We start from the raw sequence: 13,896 nt of genomic DNA, 5'->3' as shown, positions 1-13,896 counted from the left end.
CAAGCCATAACCATACAAACATAGAAAAATACGGATAAGCCTGCTTTCACTGAGGACTGTGACTTACGGCACCGATTGTTTTGGAGTTCAACTAACAGAATGTTTGGAGTTCAACTAACAGAATGTTTGGAGTTCAACTAACAGAATGTTTGCAGTTCAGCTAACAGAATGTTTGCAGTTCAGCTAACAGAATGTTTGCAGTTCAGCTAACAGAATGTTTGCAGTTCAGCTAACAGAATGTTTGCAGTTCAGCTAACAGAATGTTTGCAGTTCAGCTAACAGAATGTTAGAAACATGCCACAGGTCAAAGCTGTTCAACATGTGGTACTAGAGAAACAGGTCAAAGCTGTTCAACATGTGGTACAATAGAAACAGGTCAAAGCCATTCAACATGTGGTACTAAAGAAACAGGTCAAAGCTGTTCAACAGGTGGTACTAGTGAAACAGGTCAAAGCTGTTCAACAGGTGGTACGAGAGAAACAGGTCAAAGCTGTTCAACATGTGGCACTAGAGAAACAGGTCAAAGCCATTCAACATGTGGCACTAGAGAAACAGGTCAAAGCTGTTCAACAGACTGTACTAGTCTCCAAAATAGTGTGCTAGTGCTGCCAGCCCCCCCACATGGGGAATGCTGGTATAAAGACTCTCGACATCTAATGTGACCAAAATACAGTCTTCTTTTAAACCCGTTATTGGTGAGATCTTGTTTATGAAGTCTATAGAGTCCTTTACATATGATGGCAATGATTGCACATGAGATTTAATAAAAGAGTCTACAAAGTTTGACAATGGCTCTAGCATTGAGCCTATTCCTGCAACCACTGGTCTGCCTGGATAGTTGCCTTGTTGTGTTTTAGGTTTGTGTAATTTCGGTAAAATGTATAAGCATGGACGTATGGCACATTTGCAGCAAAGATATTCATATTCAGGTTTTGAGATCAGGTTGTTTAATAGGGCTCCAGATTAGAGCAAATCTCCCTTTGGAACACCTGTGTGGGATCAACACTCAGTTTTCTATAGAAACGTTCATTGCTGAGTTGTCTCTGAATTTCCTCTTTATATTTGTCATAGTCTAAAACAACCACAGCACCACCCTTGTCTGCAGGTTTTATAACCAAAGATGAATCTTTCATTAATTCTTTGAGTGCCAGTTCTTCTGTTCTCGTGAGATTCTTCTGAATATGTTTTGTTTGTCTTGTATATACTGACATGGCTTCTTGTTCGACTAACCTACAATAGGTATTAATCGAGGAGTTGTTAACCATAGGACAGAATTTGCTTTTGGGCTTAAAATGGGTGCCAGTTCCTTGATGTGTTACTAGGCCCGAATCAGTGTTTTGCGAAAACACATGCTTAAGTTTAATCTTGCGAAAGAATTTAAACAGATCTACTTTCGTATCGAATGGTTTATCTGTACATGTAGGTACAAAAGAGAGGCCCTTAGATAAGACTGAGACTTGAGCGTCAGTAAGGTCTTTTTTGGAGAGGTTAATTACCGCGTCCCGCTGTAGCTCCGTGTCCACGGCCTGTGTTCCTGGTCTCCTCTTCGACCGCTTACCTCTCCTGCATCGTTTCTTTTCTTTCGTGGAGCCCTCTGTTGCTTCCGGGCTAAAAAAACGGACTGTGTGCCATGGAAGCTGGAGTCACTGTCTGTAGGGAATTCGCTCTCGGTGGATGCCTCTGTGTCCAAGTTTCCATGTCCTCCCGCTGCTGCGTATCTGCGTCCCCCGATCAGCGGTGCGTCCCTCCGTCGGCCTCTGCGTGCTCCTGTCCTTGGGCCTTCCCATGCGTACACCTGGTTGAGCTGGTAATCCTCTGTGTCTCACTGGTATTTCCTGATTTTTGTTGCTTGTAGAGAGTCTCTGTATTTCCCAATGGACTGCTTGATCGTGTCGTCTATGGTTGTAAAATTAGGGCCTAGAATCTCCTTCATTATAGCCTCATGTTCGCTAATCTTAACTTCAACTTCTTTCACTTCCTTCGACACATGTTCCACGATAAGTAGCATTAAATCTAATGAGCATTTGTTGAGTATTTCACCCCATTGCTGAACGAAAGTTTTGTCGTTATTACCTATAGTAGGCTCCTTCTGTATTCTCAGTCCTCTTGGAATGCGCTTGTTGCGCCAGAGAAACAGGTCAAAGCCATTCAACATGTGGTACAATAGAAACAGGTCAAAGCCATTCAACATGTGGTACTAGAGAAACAGGTCAAAGCCATTCAACATGTGGTACTAGAGAAACAGGTCAAAGCTGTTCAACATGTGGCACTAGAGAAACAGGTCAAAGCCATTCAACATGTGGTACTAGAGAAACAGGTCAAAGCTGTTCAACATGTGGCACTAGAGAAACAGGTCAAAGCTGTTCAACATGTGGCACTAGAGAAACAGGTCAAAGCTGTTCAACATGTGGCACTAGAGAAACAGGTCAAAGCTGTTCAACATGTGGAACTAGAGAAACAGGTCAAAGCTGTTCAACATGTGGCACTAGAGAAACAGGTCAAAGCTGTTCAACATGTGGCACTAGAGAAACAGGTCAAAGCTGTTCAACATGTGGCACTAGAGAAACAGGTCAAAGCTGTTCAACATGTGGAACTAGAGAAACAGGTCAAAGCTGTTCAACATGTGGCACTAGAGAAACAGGTCAAAGCTGTTCAACATGTGGCACTAGAGAAACAGGTCAAAGCTGTTCAACATGTGGCACTAGTGAAACAGGTCAAAGCTGTTCAACAGACAGTACTAGAGAAACAGATCAAAGCTGTTCAACATGTGGCACTAGTGAAACAGGTCAAAGCTGTTCAACAGACAGTACTAGAGAAGCAGGTCAAAGCTGTTCAACATGTGGCACTAGAGAAACAGGTCAAAGCCATTCAACATGTGGCACTAGAGAAACAGGTCAAAGCCATTCAACATGTGGAACTAGAGAAACAGGTCAAAGCTGTTCAACATGTGGCACTAGAGAAACAGGTCAAAGCCATTCAACAGGTGGTACTAGAGAAACTGGTCAAAGCTGTTCAACATGTGGCACTAGAGAAACAGGTCAAAGCTGTTCAACATGTGGTACTAGTGAAACAGGTCAAAGCTGTTCAACAGACAGTACTAGAGAAACAGGTCAAAGCTGTTCAACATGTGGCACTAGTGAAACAGGTCAAAGCTGTTCAACAGACAGTACTAGAGAAACAGGTCAAAGCCATTCAACATGTGGTACTAGAGAAACAGGTCAAAGCTGTTCAACATGTGGCACTAGAGAAACAGGTCAAAGCTGTTCAACATGTGGCACTAGTGAAACAGGTCAAAGCTGTTCAACAGACAGTACTAGAGAAACAGGTCAAAGCTGTTCAACATGTGGCACTAGAGAAACAGGTCAAAGCCATTCAACATGTGGCACTAGAGAAACAGGTCAAAGCCATTCAACATGTGGAACTAGAGAAACAGGTCAAAGCTGTTCAACATGTGGCACTAGAGAAACAGGTCAAAGCCATTCAACAGGTGGTACTAGAGAAACTGGTCAAAGCTGTTCAACATGTGGCACTAGAGAAACAGATCAAAGCTGTTCAACATGTGGTACCAGTGAAACAGGTCAAAGCTGTTCAACAGACAGTACTAGAGAAACAGGTCAAAGCCATTCAACATGTGGTACTAGAGAAACAGGTTAAAGCTGTTCAACATGTGGCACTAGAGAAACAGGTCAAAGCTGTTCAACAGACAGTACTAGAGAAACAGGTCAAAGCTGTTCAACAGGTGGCACTAGTGAAACAGGTCAAAGCTGTTCAACAGACAGTACTAGAGAAACAGGTCAAAGCCATTCAACATGTGGTACTAGAGAAACAGGTTAAAGCTGTTCAACATGTGGCACTAGAGAAACAGGTCAAAGCTGTTCAACAGGTGGCACTACATTTGAGGAAATGATGACGTCATTTACGTATATTTTTGCTCTGCCTTATCTATAAAAAAACAAACACTACAAGTCAGATTTGTGACACTGGGGACACGCCAGACGCAGCTCTGAGCGGCTACACAAAACGTTAACACGCAGCCGGGCCGGTGCGTAGCAAGGAACAGCCGGCGACCTGCCACTGACATCACCCACCCCCCTGCGCTTCTCTCTCACTCTTCACATTCAACGAGAGACAGACATGCCACCAGGGGTCTCTTCACAGTCCCCAAGTCCAGAACAGACTATGGGAGGTGCACAGTACTACATAGAGCCATGACTACACGGAACTCTATTCCACATCAGGTAACTGATGCAGCAGTAGAATCAGATTTAAAACAGATACAAATACACGTTATGGAACAGCGGGACTGAGAAGCAACACAAACATAGGCACAGACACATGCACACACACACACAATAACATACGAACGATACACACGTACTAATGGATTTTGTGTTGTAGCCATGTGCTAGTAGAGTAGGGGGCTGAGGGCACAGACTTAGTGTGTTGTGAATTCTGTAATGAATGTATTGTAATGTTAAAAAAATTGTATAACTGCGTTAACTTTGCTTGACCCCAGGAAGAGTAGCTGCTGCCTTGACAGGAACTAATGGGGATCCATAACAAACCCCAGGAAGAGTAGCTGCTGTCTTGACAGGAACTAATGGGGATCCATAACAAACCCCAGGAAGAGTAGCTGCTGTCTTGACAGGAACTAATGGGGATCCATAACAAACCCCAGGAAGAGTAGCTGCTGTCTTGACAGGAACTAATGGGGATCCATAACAAACCCCAGGAAGAGTAGCTGCTGTCTTGACAGGAACTAATGGGGATCCATAACAAACCCCAGGAAGAGTAGCTGCTGTCTTGACAGGAACTAATGGGGATCCATAACAAACCCCAGGAAGAGTAGCTGCTGTCTTGACAGGAACTAATGGGGATCCATAATAAACCCCAGGAAGAGTAGCTGCTGCCTTGACAGGAACTAATGGGGATCCATAATAAATACAAATATCTTATAAACTGTTTTATTGCATCAGAAAATACCCTAGAATATTTACAATAACTGTTTCATTTTGATTCTTTAAAGTGTGTGATTTAATTAAACATTTGTTTTCTTACTTTTTTGGAAAGAATTGTAATAAGATGCTGTTGGTCTATTTCTGTCATCTGTTCTTCTTATCGACAACAAGCTGGATAGTCTTTGGCCCTATCATGTTGCAACAGGAGTCAGATCTCTATCATGTTGCAACAGGAGTCAGATCTCTATCATGTTGCAACAGGAGTCAGATCTCTATCATGTTACAACAGGAGTCAGATCTCTATCATGTTACAACAGGAGTCCGATCTCTATCATGTTGCAACAGGAGTCAGATCTCTATCATGTTGCAACAGGAGTCAGATCTCTGTCATGTTACAACAGGAGTCAGATCTCTATCATGTTACAACAGGAGTCAGATCTCTATCATGTTACAACAGGAGTCAGATCTCTATCATGTTGCAACAGGAGTCAGATCTCTATCATGTTACAACAGGAGTCAGATCTCTATCATGTTGCAACAGGAGTCAGATCTCTATCATGTTGCAACAGGAGTCAGATCTCTATCATGTTACAACAGGAGTCAGATCTCTGTCATGTTGCAACAGGAGTCAGATCTCTATCATGTTGCAACAGGAGTCAGATCTCTATCATGTTGCAACAGGAGTCAGATCTCTATCATGTTGCAACAGGAGTCAGATCTCTATCATGTTGCAACAGGAGTCAGATCTCTATCATGTTACAACAGGAGTCAGATCTCTGTCATGTTACAACAGGAGTCAGATCTCTATCATGTTACAACAGGAGTCAGATCTCTATCATGTTGCAACAGGAGTCAGATCTCTATCATGTTGCAACAGGAGTCAGATCTCTGTCATGTTGCAACAGGAGTCAGATCTCTATCATGTTGCAACAGGAGTCAGATCTCTATCATGTTACAACAGGAGTCAGATCTCTATCATGTTGCAACAGGAGTCAGATCTCTATCATGTTGCAACAGGAGTCAGATCTCTATCATGTTGCAACAGGAGTCAGATCTCTATCATGTTACAACAGGAGTCAGATCTCTATCATGTTGCAACAGGAGTCAGATCTCTAGTCATGTTGCAACAGGAGTCAGATCTCTATCATGTTGCAACAGGAGTCAGATCTCTATCATGTTGCAACAGGAGTCAGATCTCTATCATGTTACAACAGGAGTCAGATCTCTATCATGTTACAACAGGAGTCAGATCTCTATCATGTTGCAACAGGAGTCAGATCTCTATCATGTTGCAACAGGAGTCAGATCTCTATCATGTTGCAACAGGAGTCAGATCTCTATCATGTTGCAACAGGAGTCAGATCTCTATCATGTTGCAACAGGAGTCAGATCTCTATCATGTTGCAACAGGAGTCAGATCTCTGTCATGTTGCAACAGGAGTCAGATCTCTATCATGTTACAACAGGAGTCAGATCTCTATCATGTTGCAACAGGAGTCAGATCTCTATCATGTTGCAACAGGAGTCAGATCTCTGTCATGTTACAACAGGAGTCAGATCTCTATCATGTTGCAACAGGAGTCAGATCTCTATCATGTTGCAACAGGAGTCAGATCTCTATCATGTTGCAACAGGAGTCAGATCTCTGTCATGTTACAACAGGAGTCAGATCTCTATCATGTTGCAACAGGAGTCAGATCTCTATCATGTTACAACAGGAGTCAGATCTCTATCATGTTGCAACAGGAGTCAGATCTCTATCATGTTGCAACAGGAGTCAGATCTCTATCATGTTGCAACAGGAGTCAGATCTCTATCATGTTGCAACAGGAGTCAGATCTCTATCATGTTACAACAGGAGTCAGATCTCTATCATGTTACAACAGGAGTCAGATCTCTATCATGTTGCAACAGGAGTCAGATCTCTATCATGTTACAACAGGAGTCAGATCTCTATCATGTTGCAACAGGAGTCAGATCTCTATCATGTTGCAACAGGAGTCAGATCTCTATCATGTTACAACAGGAGTCAGATCTCTATCATGTTGCAACAGGAGTCAGATCTCTATCATGTTACAACAGGAGTCAGATCTCTATCATGTTACAACAGGAGTCAGATCTCTATCATGTTGCAACAGGAGTCAGATCTCTATCATGTTGCAACAGGAGTCAGATCTCTGTCATGTTGCAACAGGAGTCAGATCTCTATCATGTTGCAACAGGAGTCAGATCTCTATCATGTTACAACAGGAGTCAGATCTCTATCATGTTGCAACAGGAGTCAGATCTCTGTCATGTTGCAACAGGAGTCAGATCTCTATCATGTTGCAACAGGAGTCAGATCTCTATCATGTTACAACAGGAGTCAGATCTCTATCATGTTGCAACAGGAGTCAGATCTCTATCATGTTGCAACAGGAGTCAGATCTCTATCATGTTGCAACAGGAGTCAGATCTCTATCATGTTGCAACAGGAGTCAGATCTCTGTCATGTTACAACAGGAGTCAGATCTCTATCATGTTGCAACAGGAGTCAGATCTCTAGTCAAAGAACATTCAATTCATATAGAGGCCATTCATTGTTTTCAGTCTTTGACTTCATCATTAAACAATTAGCGTTTCTCTAGTTCAGTCCTTCTCAAATAGTGGGGCGCGCCCCCCTGGGGGGGCTCGGAGCGATGCCAGGGAGGGCGCGTGTGACCCCGGGGAACATGCAATTTTTGCTGCAGGGAGTAGGTTTTTTTTGCACCGAACAAGAGCACACAACACAGAGCAAAATATATGAAGTGCAGATAACAAACCCTTAAGAGACACCATGGAAAAATATTTAACAGGGATGAAAAGAAAGGCGGAGAGAGACGGAGATAATGAGACAAACGTAAGTCTCCCGAAAGCTAAGACGAGGAAATATGACGACGCGTATGTAGCGCTTGGCTTCACTGTGACTACGGTGGGAGACGAGGAAAGACCGGTATGTTTACTGTGTCTAAAAATGTTGGCAGCGGACAGCATGAAGCCAAATAAATTAAGGCGTTACTTAAAGACATTACACCCCAATCACGCTGATAAGCCGCTTGAGTTTTTTCAGCGAAAACGTGCCGAATATTGTCTACAATCGTCCCGCTTTGTGAATGCTTCTTCAGTAAACCAGCGAGCACTGTTAGCATCATATAAGGTGGCGTACCAAATTGCTCAGTGCAACAAAAAAAACTCCATAGCAGAGGAGCGGATACTGCCAGCGGCAGTAGACATAGATTAGATATAGATTCTCTGTCATGCTGGATGACGCATGTGCTGCAAAAATAAAAACTATGACTTCCTCATTTTGATTTTAAAAAATCAGCACAAATTGTTTTATTCATTTTTGTTTTATAGGTCAAAGTGTTTCATATATTGTGCTCCTGAGTTAATGTTGCTGATCAATTTGAATTTATTATTATTTATTGATTATATTAAATTTTTCAGTATCAAATGGTAAAAAAATTTATACCGTTTAAATAAGGCTTGATTATTTTTTTTAAATTTCAGGCAAATCGATGCACTTTAAATCTTTTCTGTTACAGACTAAAAAACAATGTTAATAAAGTTATTCTTTGTTGTAAGTTGATCTATATTTATTTTTCTTTAATGTTAATAAGGATACAATGTTATGCAGAGGTGTACTTATAACAATTTTATAGACAAATTATACTATTTACAGTCGCGGCGGAAAGTTGGGGGGAGCGAAATGTTTACTTCTTCCTAGGGGGGGGCGTAACAGAAAATAATTGAGAAGCACTGCTCTAGTTCATCTTGGCATTACAGCAGTTTGCCATGTAATAGCTCATATCTAGGGTTGCAAAATGACGCTAACTTTCCCAAAATTATATTGTTTTACAGAAATCCTGGTTGGAGGATTACAGATTTCTCTGCTTATTCCGATTCCGGGAATCTTCCAACCAGTATTTCACAAAAACCGGGGAATTTTGGTAAGGTTAGCGGAATGTTGCTACCCTGATCATATTAGCGTAATAACACACATCCCTGTCCCTCCAGTTCCTGCCGTGTAAACAGGACGTGTGTTCATCCTGTCTGAAGCCAGTCTATCCTATGGAGAAAATGACCGCTGATAAATTCATATTTCACAAGAATTGTTTCTGCTGTAAACACTGTCAGAAGAAGCTCAGGTGAGACAATGAGATCAGCTCAACATTGGAAACTAATCAAACATATGTCATCCATCTTGATTATTCACCCAACACTTTAGTGAATGTAAATTCATCACCCACAATGTGTGTGTGTGTGTGTGTGTGTGTGTGTGTGTGTGTGTGTGTGTGTGTGTGTGTGTGTGTGTGTGTGTGTGTGTGTGTGTGTGTGTGTGTGTGTAGCATGCACAGCTATGCTCCTCTGTACGGGGAGTTCTACTGTGTATTCCACTACCAGCAGCTGTTCAGGAGGAAAGGGAACTACGACGAGGGTTTTGGCCACACCCAACACAAAGACCGCTGGCTGCAGAGAACCAATGAGACGCCAGGGTCTAACAGCGCTGATGTCATATAGAGCTCTCTGATTGGTGAGTTTAGTGTCCACACAGACAGTTTAGTGTCCACACAGACAGTTTAGTGACCACACAGACAGTTTAGTGTCCACACAGACAGTTTAGTGTCCACACAGACAGTTTAGTGACCACACAGACAGTTTAGTGACCACACAGACAGTTTAGTGACAACACAGACAGTTTAGTGTCCACACAGACAGTTTAGTGTCCACACAGACAGTTTAGTGTCCACACAGACAGTTTAGTGACCACACAGACAGTTTAGTGTCCACACAGACAGTTTAGTGACCACACAGACAATTTAGTGTCCACACAGACAGTTTAGTGTCCACACAGACAGTGTAATAACCACACAGACAGTTTAATAACCACACAGACAGTTTAGTGACCACACAGACAGTTTAGTGTCCACACAGACAGTTTAGTAACCACACAGACAATTTAGTGTCCACACAGACAGTTTAGTGTCCACACAGACAGTGTAATAACCACACAGACAGTTTAATAACAACACAGACAGTTGAGTGTCCACACAGACAGTGTAATACCCACACAGACAGTTGAGTGTCCACACAGACAGTGTAATAACCACACAGACAGTTTAATAACAACACAGACAGTTGAGTGTCCACACAGACAGTGTAATACCCACACAGACAGTTGAGTTTCCACACAGACAGTGTAATAACCACACAGATAGTTGAGTTTCCACACAGACAGTGTAATAACCACACAGACAGTTGAGTGACCACACAGACAGTGTAATAACCACACAGACAGTGTAATAACCACACAGACAGTTGAGTGTCCACACAGACAGTGTAATAACCACATAGACAGTGTAATAACCACACAGACAGTGTAATAACCACACAGATAGTTGAGTGTCCACACAGACAGTGTAATAACCACACAGACAGTTTAATAACCACACAGACAGTTTAATAACCACACAGACAGTGTAATAACCACACAGACAGTTTAGTGACAACACAGACAGTGTAATAACCACACAGACAGTTTAATAACCACACAGACAGTTTAATAACCACACAGACAGTTTAATAACCACACAGACAGTTTAATAACCACACAGACAGTGTAATAACCACACAGACAGTTTAGTGACAACACAGACAGTGTAATAACCACACAGACACAGTACAAGGTGTTTATCATTTAACGAGTGTAAGGTAGTAACTGTTTAAAGGGACAGTTCCAGTTTTATGGAGAGGAAAACTGGTGAAAGTGTTTTGTTTTGTGTGTTCTCAGCTGACGTGGTGACCATGACGACACTGAATCACAGCATCTTTGGAGTCGCCTGGGTTGTGTACTCGAATGTACATACTGTACACACTGAGTCGCTTGACAGTAATCAGCATCAGAGTCCACTTTATGGACACAATTACAGAGAAATTACATGATGTTTTATTTCACTCCTGATTCTGATTTCATCTTTTCCATATCAGCAAAATATTGGGAATTTTGGTGTCTTATTTGTATGCCCATTAGCTGTTGCGAAAGCAGTAGTTTAACTAGGTCTTTCTTTGCAGCAATCACACGACTGAACAATAATCAAGATAAGACAGAAGTAGAGCCTGCAGGACTTGCTTTTTGGAGTGCGGTGTCAAAAAAGCAGAGCATCTCTTTGTTACGGACAGACCTCTCCCTATTGATTCTATATGTTTTGACCATGACAGTTTACAGTCTAAGGTAACACCAAGTAATTTAGTCTCCTCAACTTGTTCAACAGACACACCATTCATTACCATATTCAGCTGAGGTCTAGAACTTAGGGAATTATTTGTACCAAATACAATGCTCTTAGTTTTAGAGATGTTCAGGACCAGTATATTACTGGCCACCCAATCCAAAACAGACTGCAACTCTTTGTTAAGGGTTTCAGTGACTTCATTAGCTGTGGTTGCTGATGTGTATATGGGTGAATCATCAGCATACATGGACACACATGCTTTGTTTAATGCCAGTGGCAGGTCATTGGTAAAAACAGAAAAGAGTAGAGGGCCTAGAGAGCTGCCCTGAGGTTCACCACACTTTACATGTTTGACATTAGAGAAGCTTCCATTAAAGAAAACCACATGAGTTCTATTAGATAGAAAGCTTTGAATCCACGATATGGCAGAGGTTGAAAAGCCATAACACATACGTTTTTTCAACAACAGGTTATGGTCAATAATGTCAAAGGCTGTATTGAAATCTAACAATACAGCTCCCACAATCTTCTTATTATCAATTTCTTTCAACCAATTATCAGTCATTTGTGTCAGTGCAGTACATGTTGAGTGCCCTTCTCTATAAACATGCTGAAAGTCTGTTGTTAATCTGTTTACAGAGAAAGAGCATTGTATTTGGTCAAACACCATTTGTTCCAACAGTTTGCTAAGAGCTGTTAGGCCTGCTGTTAGAACCAGTAACCAATAACTTTGGCTTCCCTCCAGGCCTGAGGACAAACACCTTCCTCTAGTCTCAGATTAAAGATATGACAGATAGGAGTGGCTATAGAGTCAGATTAAAGATATGACAGATAGGAGTGGCTATAGAGTCAGCCACCATCCTCAGTAGCTTTCCATCTAAGTTGTCAATGCCAGGAGGTTTGTCATTATTGATCGATAACAATAATTTTTCCACCTCTTCCACACTGACTTTACAAAATTCAAACTTGCAATGGTTTTCTTTCTTTTAAAATTTTTTTTATACATGAATATAAAGGCTCACTGTTTGTTGTTGGCATTTTCTGCCTAAGTTTGCCCACTTTGACTGTGAAGTAATCATTAAAATAATTGGCAACATCAATTGGTTTTGTGATGAATAAGCCGTCTGATTTGATGAAAGTTGAATGTCTTTCTGCCCATAATTTCATTTAAACTCCAAAGTTTTTTCCTAATCAAGATAATCACATGTTGTAAAGCTCAAGCTGAAGTAATAAACATTGACATTTTTGTGATCATCGTTTTTCAGTTTTCTCCTTTAAATGGCTGAGTCCATGTTGATGATTCAACTTGTCAGGAGTTCTAGAATCAAAACATAAGAGTACTAATATGTACAATATATATAATATAAATATTAAACTTGATCCACATTTCTTGATCCACAACAATTAAATATGTTGATATCAATACAGTTAAAATGCTTATATTTTCATCCTCCTATGAAGTATCTATCGTTACTGTTGTCTCAAACAATAACATCCATCCACCCTCCCAACCAACCACCCATTTGGCATGGATCTGGGGAACCATGCCAAATCTTTTCAGTTTCCTGAGGGGGAAAAGGTTTTGTCGTGCCCTCTTCACAACTGTCTTGGTATGTTTGGACCATGATAGTTTGTTGGTGATGTGGACACCAAGGATCTTGAAACTCTCGAACCGCTCCATTACAGCCCCGTCGATGTTAATGGGGGCCTGTTTGGCCATCCTTTTCCTCTAGTGCACGATCAGCTCCTTTGTCTTGCTCACATTGATGGAGAGGTTGTTGTCCTGGCACCACACTGCCAGTTCTCTGACCTCCTCCCTATAGGCCGTCTCATCATTGTCGGTGATCAGCCCTACCACTGTTGTGTCGTCAGCAAACTTAATGATGGTGTTGGAGTTGTGCCTGGCCACGCAGTCGTGGGTGAACAGGGAATACAGGAGGGGACTGAGCACGCACTCCAGAGGGGCCCACGTGTTGAGGATCAGCGTGGCGGATGTGTTGTTGCCTACTCTTACCACCTGGGGGCGGCCCGTCAGGAAGTCCAGGATGCAGTTGCAGAGGGAGGTGTTTAGTCCCAGAGTCCTTAGCTTAGTGATGAGCTTTGAGAGCACTATGGTGTTGAACTCTGAGCTGTAGTCTATGAACAGCATTCTCACATAGGTGTTCCTTTTGTCCAGGTGAGAAAGGACAGTGTGGAGTGCAATAGAGATCGCATCATCTGTGGATCTGTTGGGGCGGTATGCAAATTGGAGTGGGTCTAGGGTGTCCCTAAGGATGCTGTTGATGTGAGCCATGACCAGCCTTTCAAAGCATGTAATGGCTACTGACGTGAGTGCCACGGGGCGGTAATGATTTAGGCAGGTTACCTTCGCTTCCCTGGGCACAGGGACCATGGTGGTCTGCTTGAAACATGTAGGTATTACAGACTCGGCCAGGGAGAGGTTGAAAATGTCAGTGAAGACAATTGACAGTTGATCTGTGCATGCTTTGAGTACACGTCCTGGTAATCCGTCTGGCCCCGCGGCTTTGTGAATGTTGACCTGTTCAAAGATTTTGTTCACATCGGCTACCGAGAGCGTTATCACACAGTCATGCAGAACAGCTGGTGCTCTTGTGTATGCTTCAGTGTTGCTTGCCTCGAAGCGAGCATAAAGGCATTTAGCTCGTCTGGTAGGCTCGCGTCACTGG

At 42.3% G+C, this 13,896-nt stretch overlaps 1 protein-coding gene across 2 annotated transcripts in view; it reads left to right on the top strand.

Annotated features, from left to right (window-relative positions):
- The window catches only part of LOC139531464 (LIM domain and actin-binding protein 1-like), a 43,568-nt gene extending 31,107 nt beyond the window's left edge, over positions 1 to 12,461 (top strand). For both annotated transcript variants that reach the window (XM_071327935.1, XM_071327933.1), the window contains exons 8-10: positions 8,994 to 9,124; positions 9,326 to 9,510; positions 10,768 to 12,461. In XM_071327935.1, the coding sequence (XP_071184036.1) occupies positions 8,994 to 9,124; positions 9,326 to 9,497 (303 nt within the window). In that variant the 3' untranslated portion in view covers positions 9,498 to 9,510; positions 10,768 to 12,461. The remainder of the gene's footprint in view (positions 1 to 8,993; positions 9,125 to 9,325; positions 9,511 to 10,767) is intronic.
- Positions 12,462 to 13,896: the final 1,435 nt, after the last annotated feature.

The sequence above is a fragment of the Salvelinus alpinus genome, chromosome 10, assembly GCF_045679555.1.
Source record: "Salvelinus alpinus chromosome 10, SLU_Salpinus.1, whole genome shotgun sequence".
Lineage (NCBI taxonomy): Eukaryota > Metazoa > Chordata > Actinopteri > Salmoniformes > Salmonidae > Salvelinus > Salvelinus alpinus.
The sequence above is the reverse complement of the archived record's forward strand: the minus strand, read 5'-3'. Positions and strand labels throughout refer to the sequence as shown.